We start from the raw sequence: 11,756 nt of genomic DNA, 5'->3' as shown, positions 1-11,756 counted from the left end.
CTGACAAGAGCCCAAGTGCCACAAGCACAGCGCAGCAGCGGTAGGTGCTGGAAGTGCGCACGCGCAGAGACAGAGTTGGCGAGGGGCGGGGACCAGCAGCCGTAGGGGCGGGAAGTGCGCATGCGCAGAGAGGGAGTTGGCATGGGGCGGGGACCAGCAGCCGTAGGGGCGGGAAGTGCGCATGCGCAGAGAGGGAGTTGGTGGGGGTGGGCGGGGAGAGACTCGCGCAAACACGCCTCCGCTTCCGTAGTTCGCCTTTGCACGTGGCTCCCGCGCTGTCATGGCGTCTTTACGCAAGCCCGTCCTGCTGGGTCTCCGGGACTCGCCTGTGCCCGGCTGCCCCACGGGCCCGAGTGCCTGGACCAGCAGCAAGCTGGGCGGTGTCCCGGTGAGAGCGGGGCCGGGTTGGCGGGGCCGGGGCGGAGGGGGGGGGCGCAGGCCCGGGAGCGGGTCTGAGAGCTGCCCCTGTCCGCAGGACGCGCTGCCGGCCGTCGCAGCTCCGCGGCCCGTGTGCGCACACTGCGGGCAGCCGCTGGCCCTCGCGGTGCAAGTGTACTGCCCGCTCGAAGGCTCCCCGTTCCATCGGCTGCTACACGTGTTTTCCTGCGCCCGCCCCACCTGTGACCGCGGCGGCAGGTAGACCTGGCGCCCAGGAGGCGCTCCGCGGCTCCCCAGAGAAGTGCGCTAGCTGGGGGTGGTTGTGAGCGGGCAGGGGTGCGGGGGGCGAGAGGGGTGGAGGGCTCCTCCTGCAGGGGCGGGGCGGGGGAGCGCTCACCGCGACCTGTTGTTCCCCTGAAGCTGGAAGGCGTTCCGCTCCCAGTGCCTGCAGACCCAAGAGAAAGAGGCGCAGGACGCACAGGTAAAGCGGTTGGGATGAGCTTTGCTGCTGCAGTTTTAGGGTGTTTTCTGGGATAGCGTTGAAGACAGGTCTTTATTTATTTATTTATTTAAATCATTTTATTAGGGGCTCATACAACTCTTATCACATTAAATCATTTTATTAGGGGCTCATACAACTCTTATCACAGTCCATACACACATCAATTGTGTAAAGCGCATTTGTACATTCATTGCCCTCATCATTCTCAAAACGTTTCCTCTCCACTCAAGCCCCCGGCATTAGGTCCTCATTTTCCCCCTCCCTCCCCGCTCCTCCCTCCCTCATGAGCCCTTGATAGTTTATAAATTGTTATTTTGTCATATCTTGCCCTGTCCGACGTCTCCCTTCACCCACTTTTCTGTTGGCCGCCCCCCAGGGAGGAGGTCGCATATAGTTCCTTGTAATCGGTTCCCTCTTTCCTACCCACTCTCCCGACAGACGTTTTTTAAGCCGTGATCTGTGAAGTACAATAGAATGAATTTTACTCATCCCTGAGTCATAAAGTGCTCTTTTAGAAAGGTTTTGTGAATTGCTGTTTATAATTTACACGGTAATGTTATTACTTGACCGGTTTTTCTCTTTGACAAAAAGTACTCGTATGTAGTTATATGATAGCTACACAATGAAATTGAAAAGTCAGGTAAGTTAGCAGCAGTTCACCCTTTGTTTTCAAGTAAATGCATATTTATCTTCAAATCCGTTGCTGTCAAGTCGATTCCAAATAATTATGATCTGAGAGGTCAGTATGGGAAAAACCCCTCAGGGTTTCTCATACTATAAATCGCTTTAAACAAAAATTTTATTGGGGGCTCATACAACTTTTTTTTAAATCGTTTTATTAGGGGCTCATACAACTCTTATCGCAATCCATACGTACATCAATTGTGTGAAGCACATTTGTACATCTGTTGCCTCATCACTCTCAAAACATTTGCTCTCCACTTAAGCCCTTGGCATCAGCTCCTCATTTCCCCCCTCCTCCCTGCCCGCTCCCACTTCCCTCATGAACCCTTGATAATTTATAAATTATTATTTTGTCATATCTTACACATTCTGACGCCTCCACTCACCTACTTTTCCTTTGTCTGTCCCCCAGGGAGGAGGCCACATGGAGATCCTTATAATAGGTTTCCCCCTTTCACCCCACCCTCGAGACTATAAATTTTTACAGGAGCAGAAAGCCTCAAGGTAGCAATACTAAGAATAGAGAGATGAAGATGGTGTCTGTCTTTGGGTGTGACTTTCAAAAAGTTTGTGGGAAAATCCCATTATCTGAAGGCTTCTTATATTTGTCAGGATTAGATCGTAGGTAATATAAGAATACTTTGCCTCTCTTAAAAGCTGGGAGAGATTTACTATAAAGAGTTTATGTTAAAAAAAAAAAAAAAGAGTTTATGTTTTTTCACCAACTTATTGGAGGACCTGACTCCAGGTGTGGCCTTCAGAACTGGCTAGTTAGGTTGTGGTGTGGTGAACTGCAAGCTTCCTTTGAAGGACAGTTTGCTCTAGCTGTACTTACAAACTGACCGTCCTATGCGTCTTGGCCTGTCCCCCCCATTTCACTGTATCCTAAGTCTAAGTCTCTAGTAGACTCATTGAAGCCCGAGGGACACAGTGGTTATACACTGGGCTGGTAACCACAAGGTCGGCAGTTCATCACCAGCTGCTCCATGGGAGAAAGACAGGGTTTTCTAATCTGTAAAAAAGGATAATCTCAGAAAACTCACAGGAGCGCTTCCACCCTGCTCTATAGGCTCTCTATGAGTAGGCATCAACTCAGTGACAGTGAGTTTGTTGTTGGTTTCTTGGGGGTCAGGAGTGGACCCATATGGCATGCTCCTGCTCATAGCTCTAACTTTAGCTATGACAGTGTCACGGGAAAAAAAGAAAGGAAAATGTAGTTCTTTCCTTCTAGTCTCTGCATTATATGAAAAATACAGCAGGAGTTTGGAATAGATGGTTGAAAAAAATAGAGCACTGTATCTGTCACCTTGCCCTGCGAAAGAAGACACTTGTTTATGTCACTTGTGACATGTTTTTGAAGAGATGGGATGGGGTCCAGGAAGGTGTGCCATAAAATGGTGTGCAGGCTCTCTTAGGAAAGGCGAAGGGATGGGTGGCTGAAGTCAAGGGAATAAATGACATGATTCCAGTGTGCTTAGACCTTGCTCGTTGGATCTTCTCGCAGAAGCAGGAAAGCAGCCTTGTAACCAAGGACTGGTGTGAAGGTGCAGATGACTGGGGAAGCGACAGTGAGGAGGCTCCTCCACCACAGGTCACGCTGGATTTTGGAAAGAATTCTAACAGTGCCTCACAGCACACAGACTGGTCAGCCCAGCTACACAAACTCAGCCTGCAGGATGCTGCCCAGCCCGCACCTCCCAAGGAAGAGCCGCCCTTGTCTCTGCTTCCACTGTTCCTGCCCTACTACATCTGTGTCGTGGACGAGGATGACTACGGGGACTTTGTCAATCTAGACCATGCCCACAGCCTTCTGAGGGAGTATCAACAGAGAGAGGGAGTTACCATGGGACAGTTGCTTTCCCAAAGGTGAGAACACACCACTGAGGTTGCAAGGTGACTTGGGCAGAACGAGATTTGTCATCAGCCAACATGTCACCTTTTTTGAAACAAAAAAAACCACTTGCACACTTGAGTTTTTCTTATAGCTCTGTTTTGGTAAGCTGTGTTCAACATCGCAACAGTTTCTGCAGCATCTTTCCCAAGCAGGAAACAAAATTTCACAGCCCCATGCTGTTCTCTTAAATCATCCACCACAAAAAACCAAGGTTCCAGCGAAACTGCGCTTTTACGAAAAAATTCAACATGACCAGAGAACTTTCCTAGTTGATGCCACTGGGTGCACTAACTTAGAGCTAGTTGCTTTTTAGGGGTCCTCAAACTTTTTAAACGCGGCCAGTTCACTGTCCCTCAGACTCATTGGAGGGCCGGACTATAGTTTAAAAAAAAAAAAAAAGAACAAATTCCTATGCACACTGCACATACCTTATTTTGAAGTAAAAAAACCAAATGGGGCAAAAACACCCGGCAGGCCAGATAAATGTGGTCCGCGGGGCCGTACTTTGAGGACGCCTGCTTTAGTTGCTCTATACTCACCTAGCGGGGAAAATACATACTATAAAAGCTCCCCTAGGACTTTTTCCCTTTTTGGGGTATGTGTTTTAGTCCAGGTGGACTAGAGAAACAAGTTCATAGACACTCAAATGTATAAGAAAGAGTAATTGTATATCAAGAAAACAGCCGAGTTCAGATCAAATCCACAAGCCCGATATTAGCCCATATGTCCAATACCAGTAGACTCACGCAGCCATTCGGTAATGTGGAATGCTGGAAGATCATAGGCTAGTGGGTGGAAAATCTTGTGGATCCAGTGATGGTGGAAGCATCTTAGTGAGGGTGTGGGTCTCCACAGTGGCTCCTCCAGCTGCAAGGCTTTGGCTGCCATCAGCATAGTTGCATGTGGCTTATCAGCAGGAAGGCAAGCAGAGAGTCTAGGTCTGGCCTCCAGTGAGCTATTTATAGCGCCTCCAAATGGGGTCATCAAGCTGCGACCTGATTGACAGGCTAAACTCTACCCCTTCACTCTTAATAGTCTCAAATTGACACCAGATTATGGAACCACCATAGGGGGGTAATCCCTCATATAATGGGGAGAGAGACATTTGGCGTATGATTTTTAAATTGTGAACAATGAGCTGAAAAGTGGTAGGGAGCAGGCTTGGGAGAAGGATAGGGTAGGAGACTGCTGTTTCTATTAAAAGCTTTTATTAGGATGTTTGAATTATATGCATGCATTTCTTTGATCATTTTAAAAATAATATTGTAATTTTTTTTTAAATTAAATTTAATTTAATTTATTTTTTTTTAAATAATATTGTAATTCTTTGGACTAAGACACTCAGAGGTTTTCTGTTTCTCTTAGTATTTCTAGTGATTGTAATGAAAAGTATGAGAAGACCGTAATTAAAAGTGGAGATAAGATGTTTCACAAGTTCATGAAGAGAATTGCAGCTTGTCAGGAACAAATTTTGAGGTAAAGGAGACACCTTTTCTTTTTCTCGAGTTTAAAAATAATATGTCTTAACTTGGAGAGCTGAGGAACGTATTATGAGAAAAGAATTATCTGCAGTATTTCCACAAAACCACTGCTAAGACTTGTATACAAACTTCACGTATTTTTATGTATTAGTGTGTATGTGTGTTGTATGTAGGTGTATGTATTTTTGAAGAATAAAATTGAGGAAGCAGAGTGTAATTTCTCTGTTTTCACTTAAGTATTTATTGCATTTCTTATATTTAAATTTTGAATAGATAATAAATTCCTATAAAAGGGTAAAATGCATACACATCCATATGTATATATTTTATGTCTGGAAGTGAAGGTGATGTTTCTAGTTCAAAAAGAAGTGATACTTCTCTATATGGTCCTTTTTTTTTTAGTTTTGAGAAAATGATAAAATTTTATTGAAGGCATAAATGCAGACTTGACTAAGGCAGAACTTTTCCATAGATTGGAAGACTCTTAAAAAGATACAATTCCAAAATTAATTTTTTTCTTTAAAAAAAATTTATTTTATTGAGGGCTTGTACAATTCTTATCACAGTCCATATGTACATCCATTGAGTCAAGCACATATGTACACCTGTTGCCCTCATCAATCTCACAACATTTGCCCTCTACTTTAGCCCTCAATATCGCTTGCTCATTTCCTCCCTCCTCTCCCTTCCCCCTCCCTCCTGAACCCTTCATAATTCATAAATTATTATAGTTTTGTCACCCAAATTAATTTATAAAGAAAATATTTCATCAGGTCAGCTCCAGGTGTCCCAGTATAAATATTGAGACTAGCAGCATAAGTTAGGAGCACATTAGTAAAATTGAATGATGGATTGTCATTTGTAAGAGCCCCCAATAAAATGATTTAAAGAATTATATAAAAATTAAAAAGTTAGTAGCACAATATCGATGAATTCTCTATCCAGCCCCAAGACCCTTCTAACATGCATTCCCTGTTACCTGCTGGTCTAGTGCCTGGTCCTCTATATGGTCCTGTTCTTTGTATGTGTATGCATCTGTTTCACCTTTTGAACCTTAATGATTACCTAATCTATAAACTTCTCTTTTGAGGATGTCTTTGCTTGGTTGAGTAACAAGGTAGCATTGGCTATATAGAACAGGTAGGAGGTATTTCTTCCTCTTGTATGTTTTAGAAAAGTTTAAGTAGAATTGGCGTCAACTCTTTTCCAAATGTGTGGTAAAATCCCCATGGACGTCATCTAAACTTTTGTTGTTGTTGCAGTGTTTTTTTTCTTTTTAAAATCATTTTATTGGGGGCTTGTACAACTCATCACAATCCATCCATCCATCCATCCATTGTGTCAAGCACATTTGTCGCCATCATCATTCTTAAAACATTTTCTTTCTACATGAGCCCTAGGTATCTGCTCCTCATTTTTCCCCCTCCCTCTGCGCCCCCACTCCCTCCCAAACCCTTGATAATTTATAATTTTTTTTTCTTGTCTTACACTGTCCGATGTCTCCCTTCACCCACTTTTCTGTTGCCCGTCCCCCAGGGAGGGGGTTATATGTAGATCCTTGTGATCAGTTCCCCCTTTCTACCCCACCTTCCCCTTCCCCTCCTGGTATCGCTACTCTCATTATTGGTCCTGAGGGGTTTATCTGGCCTGGATTCCCTGTAGTTTTTGCAGTTTTTAAATGACGTTTTCAATCTGTTTTGCTTACTGGTCAGTTTTTCTGCATCTGTGTCGGTTATTTGGATAGGTAGTGTAAGAATTTTGTTCATGAGAGAAGCGCCTGCAGCCTGAGCAGGGTGGGGACATGCGGTATGGGGGTCGCGCGGTGACCAGTTTAGGGCAACCCTGGTGCACACAGCAGGCTGCCTGGGGTGCAAGTGCCCTTCTCCCCACTTCCCTGCCCCGTGCAGCACCCCTCACGAGTTGAGATGTGGGAGGGTGTCCCAGAGCGGTGCCTCCTCCTCGAGACTCTGAACATCTTCAGCTCACAAGCAAGGGCCACCCTGACTTAAGCTCTCTTGAGATGGCCAAGCAGCCAGACTACGACCTGAAGGAAATTGAGAATAAGCCAGAACCCACCGTAGCCATGCTTCCCAATGACCTGCGAGCTTTCAAGAAGGCCCTGGTCCTGGTCATGCAGGTCAAGAGCAGACCGTCAAAGAAACCAGCAGCAAGAAAACGCCCCAGCGATGACTCTAAACAAACCTGACAGTAATGGAAGTTTCCCACAAACTTTGTGAAGCCCCTTGTGTATCTATCTCACAACTTTTGCCTCTTCAGTTATTTACAGGTTTAAGCCTTATTGACAGCAATGACAAGAATCTGTTTGCAGGCTAACATTCCATGATCCTTGTAGTTTTTCCATCACTCCTACCCCCCACGCCCCACTTTCTGCATACTGACTCTAGTAACCACTAATAAACTTTGATATCTATTAAAAAAAAAAAGAATTTTGTTCATTTCATCTAGCTTTTCAAATTTGTTGCAGTACAGCCAGTACAGTTTTAAAAATAGTATTCTGGAAAAAAAAAAGTATTCTGTTACTCTTTTGTCTCCATTGGGTCTGTTGTAATATTTCCAATTTTATTTAGTAGTTTGTTTACTATATGTCTATGCAAAATGTGTGTGTTAGGCTTTTTTTTTTGGGGGGGGGGGTCAACCATACTTTTCTTAGGAGCCTGGGTGGAATAGTGGATTATGTGTTGGACTGTTAACCCCAAACTCAGCAATTCAAAGCCACCGCTTGCTCCTTGGGAGAAACACGAGGCTTTCTGTTCCCATAAAGATTTACAGCCTTGGAAACCCACAGGGGGGTGTCAGGAATTGGAATGAACTTGATGGCAGTGAGTTTGGGTTTTGCATCTCTGTTTACATGTACGTGGGTTAAATGCATCATTCAAGAGATGAAAGAATACTAGAATGGGTAAGATATATGCATACATATCTACCTGTGTAATCACACACTTTTTTCTGTGTGTATTTCATAATGCCTTCATTTTACCGGGGTCCGGCTGGAAAGACTTCACCCATATTTGGTATTAACTTTTCCATCTTCACCACCCCCTCACTCCCAGCCCCCTCTGGGGAAAGAACAACTCTTGAGAGAGTGAGTCTGATTGCTGCTCCGCCTTTTGGCTAAGCTCCAGTGTAGAAAGTGAGTCTACCTCCCTGGCCTGCCCTTCTCTGATAATCACCGTAGAACATTGCTCTTGTGGGTGTATTTATAAAAAGTGTTCTTGACTTTTTATAAAAGTAGGACCATCAGTGTTTGGCCTTTTGTGGTTGACTTACTTCACTCAGCCTTTATTCTCCATGTTCATCTATATTTTACGGTCCTCATTGTCAAAGGAGAAAGAATTGGTGGTAGGTACATGTTTCCCTTCAGGATGTATGTATGCCTGCCCTCTGGGGTTTCTGAAGAGAAGTATGTGCTCATTGTAGCGCTGAGCCATTGACCTGTGAGCGATGCTTTCAGAATTGTTTCTCTGTCTTTGATACTTGGAGGGTTTCATTACTGCGTGTCATGGAGGGCACCGATTTGTGTTATTTCTGTCTGAGCTTGTGTCGCTTCTTGTGTGGGAAGGGATGGTTCCTATTGAGATCTGGGACGTTTCTCTATGATTTAGCTCTTGGGATTTTTTTCTGTGACTTTATTATTATGTTAACTCCAGGATCCTGAAAATTCTAGTGTTGGATTTCTTCATTGAATCTAAGATTTCCGTTTGACTTTCTTCATTTTTCTTTGCTCTTAACATTTCTCAGGAGACCTACTAGGGTCATCACTGTCTTCTAGTTCATGGTTTCTGTCTTCTGTCTGCTCGATTCGTTTGTTGAATGTTTCTCTCATTTTCTAGTTCCTTTATTTCCTTCATTTTCAATATTTCTCTCTGTATGTTAAATTGTTTTTAATATTTCTCTTTTTTTATCTCATTGTTTCCTGGTCTCCGTTCATTTATTTACTGTGACACTGTTCTAGAAGAGTTTTGTTTGTTTCCATTGCCCTGGTTTCCACAGGAGAAATTTTGCTTTTTCATGTATTCCTTCTGGTTGAGCCATCTTTTCTTGTGGTTCTACAGAATTTTTTAATTTGTTTGTTTTGGGGTTTCTTGGGGCATTGTTCAATGTGGAACATTTGAAAGCGTATTATAACAATCTGGCATTCACAGAGTTGTCTGGATTTTAAAAAAATCATTTTATTGGGGGCTCGTACAACTCTTATCACAATCCATACATCCGTCCATTGTGTCAAGCACATTTGTACATATGTTGCCACCATCATTTTCAAAACATTTTCTTTCCACTTGAGCCCTTGGTATCAGCTCATTTTTCCTCCTTCCCTATCCTCCCTACCTTATGAACGCTTGATAATTTATAATTTTTTTTTCATGTGTTATGCCCACTGCCGTCTTCCTTCACCCATTTTTCTGTTGTCCATCCCCCTGGGAGGGGGTTATATGTCGATCATTGGGATTGGTTCCTCCTTTCTCCCCCCACTTTGTCCTTACCCTCCTGGTATCGCTGCTCTCTCGTTATTGGTCCTGAGGGGTTTATCTGTCCTGGATTCCCTGTGTTTTAAGCTCTTATCTGTACATGCTCTCGCCTAGTCAGATTTGTAAGGCAGAATTGGGGTCATGATAGTGGGGTGGCGGGGGAGGAAGCACGAAGGAACTAGAGGAAAGCTGTATGTTTCATAGGTGCTATACTGCACTCTGAGTGGCTCCTCTCTTCCTTGTCTACAGATGGGCTTTGGGTCTCTACTCCACACTCCCCTCATTCACATTGGTAGGATTTTTTGTTCTGGGTCTTTGATGCCTGATCCCTGATCCCATCGACACCTCATGATCACACAGGCTGGTGTGTTTCCATGTGGGCTTTGTTGGGAGTTGTCTGGATTTAAGGGATTCTTTTTCTTAGATTTCCCTCTCTTATTTTCTCCTATGTCCCACTAGAGGGCACTCTGACCCTCTGGTTCTTCCACCCCTAATTCAGCCAGTAGGTGTGCTGTAGGATTTATGGGGATGTAATTTATCTCCATTGATTGTGTGTGTGTGTGTGTACGCGCGTGTGCGCGCGCGCACAGTTGTAAGTTTCTGGGTGTTTATTCCGGCGGTTTTTCTGTCAGGTGGCTGTCTTATGTGGATTTGCTGTTGCTTTCTCTCGATGAATGGACTGCTGGCGCTGGATGCTCACTTCCCTTTGTAGGATTAGGACACTGCTTTCCCTTCTTGACTCACGGTGCACGTGGTGGGGGGCAGTTGTACCCGGAGTGACCTTCATGCTGGGCCCTGAGCAGGCTCGCCTGCAGTGCTAGTTGTAGGTATGGAGACAGTGGGTTTCCCCTGTTGCCCTGGCGCTTCCTGTGGCTCTGGGTCTTAGTGCCAGTCTGCCTCAGGTTTTGCAGGTCTTAGCAAGATTCAGGATTGCAGGAGCCCTGATGGCGCGGAGTAGGTTATGTGTTGGGCTGCTAAACCCAAGGTCAGTGGTTCAAAACCACCAGGTGCTCTGTGGGAGAAAGACCAGGTTTTCTACTCCTGTTGACAGTCTCAGAAACCCACAGGGCAGTTCTAGCTTGTCCGATAGGGTTGCTGTTGGCTTATTGGCAGTGAGTTGTAGGTTTTGTTTTTGAGTAAGATTCAAAAGCATTCACTCCTAGGGTCTTGGCTCACCTCTGCCTTTTCCCAAGTGTGTGACTTAGGAGTTCCCAGAGCCAATATATGTCACCTTAATCAAAACACACTTCCCTTAGTTTAGTTCCCATCCTTATTTTTGTTCCAGTGTTGCCTCTCCCTGGCCTAGAAGGGCTATAGGGAGCTAAGTCCTTTGCATGCCAGTGGCCAGAAATTTCCACCTTCTTTGTGGACCCCCGCTCTCCATTCACCTGTCTCGGGACTCACCTCAGCCGCCTGTGGACCTCTGAGGTCTCAGTCTATGTCTGTTGTTGTTTGTGGCTTAGTGGGAAAGTTGCACAGGGATCAGTAGAGTAAGTGGTGACTCCACCGTCTTGTCCCACCTCTGTGCTACTTCAACCAATCTGAACAGGAAAAGTCAACCCCAAACAACACATTTTAAAGGCTGTTTTTGGGAGGGCAGGGTAGAGAGGGGAAGAAAAAGAGCTGACACCAAGGGCTCAAGTAGAAAGAAATCGTTTTGCAAATGTTGATGGCAACATATGTACAAGTACAACATAGTAAGTATAATTGCAGGAGCCCCGATGGCTTTAAGTGTAAGTGTGCTTAATACTACTGAATGATGGCTTGTTAGAAGATTTGTGGAAACCCTCCAATAAAATGATTACTTGAAATAAATAAATAAAAGATATTTTTTCCATCCCTTTCATTAGCATTGAGATTAGGAAAGGGTCTTAGTAGCATAAAACTCAAAATCCAGTATCAGTAAATATCTAATTCAAAAAAATATATCTAATTCGGTGCTCAGCGATTCACATGTATTTATTTGTTTATGAAATTTATATACTATGTATCAAACTGGGTGTGATTTAGTATAGATGTTAAACTTTTAGCTCTCCTCTTCCATAGCCATTGAGTGGATTCCAACTCACAGCAAGCGTATGGGACAGAGTCGAACAGCCCCTTTGGGTTTCTGAGGCTTTCGGTCTATACAGGAGCAGAGAGCCTCAATGTTCTGTCCCAGAACGGACGGTGGAACAAAAAAAATCTTACCAAAGTGAATGAGGGGGGGGAGTGCAGAGTGGAGACCCAAAACCCATTTGTAGGCCACTGGATATCCCCTTACAGAAGGGACTCGGGGAGGAGATGAGCCAGAATGAATCCAGAGAAGTCACCAAGGCATATCCAACTTT

General features: G+C 44.5%; 1 protein-coding gene across 1 annotated transcript in view; it reads left to right on the top strand.

The window, feature by feature from the left end:
• Positions 1 to 280: 280 nt before the first annotated feature.
• Positions 281 to 11,756, top strand: part of PDCD2L (programmed cell death 2 like) — a 26,593-nt gene continuing 15,117 nt past the window's right edge. Inside the window, exons 1-5 of the mRNA XM_004715825.2 lie at positions 281 to 388; positions 476 to 636; positions 799 to 859; positions 3,069 to 3,430; positions 4,824 to 4,934. Coding sequence (XP_004715882.1) covers positions 281 to 388; positions 476 to 636; positions 799 to 859; positions 3,069 to 3,430; positions 4,824 to 4,934 — 803 coding nt within the window. The remainder of the gene's footprint in view (positions 389 to 475; positions 637 to 798; positions 860 to 3,068; positions 3,431 to 4,823; positions 4,935 to 11,756) is intronic.

The sequence above is a fragment of the Echinops telfairi genome, unplaced genomic scaffold, assembly GCF_000313985.2.
Source record: "Echinops telfairi isolate 266 unplaced genomic scaffold, ASM31398v2 ScPeMD7_655;HRSCAF=1070, whole genome shotgun sequence".
NCBI lineage: Eukaryota > Metazoa > Chordata > Mammalia > Afrosoricida > Tenrecidae > Echinops > Echinops telfairi.
Note: the sequence above shows the minus strand (reverse complement) of the source record. Positions and strands in the feature narration are given on the sequence as shown.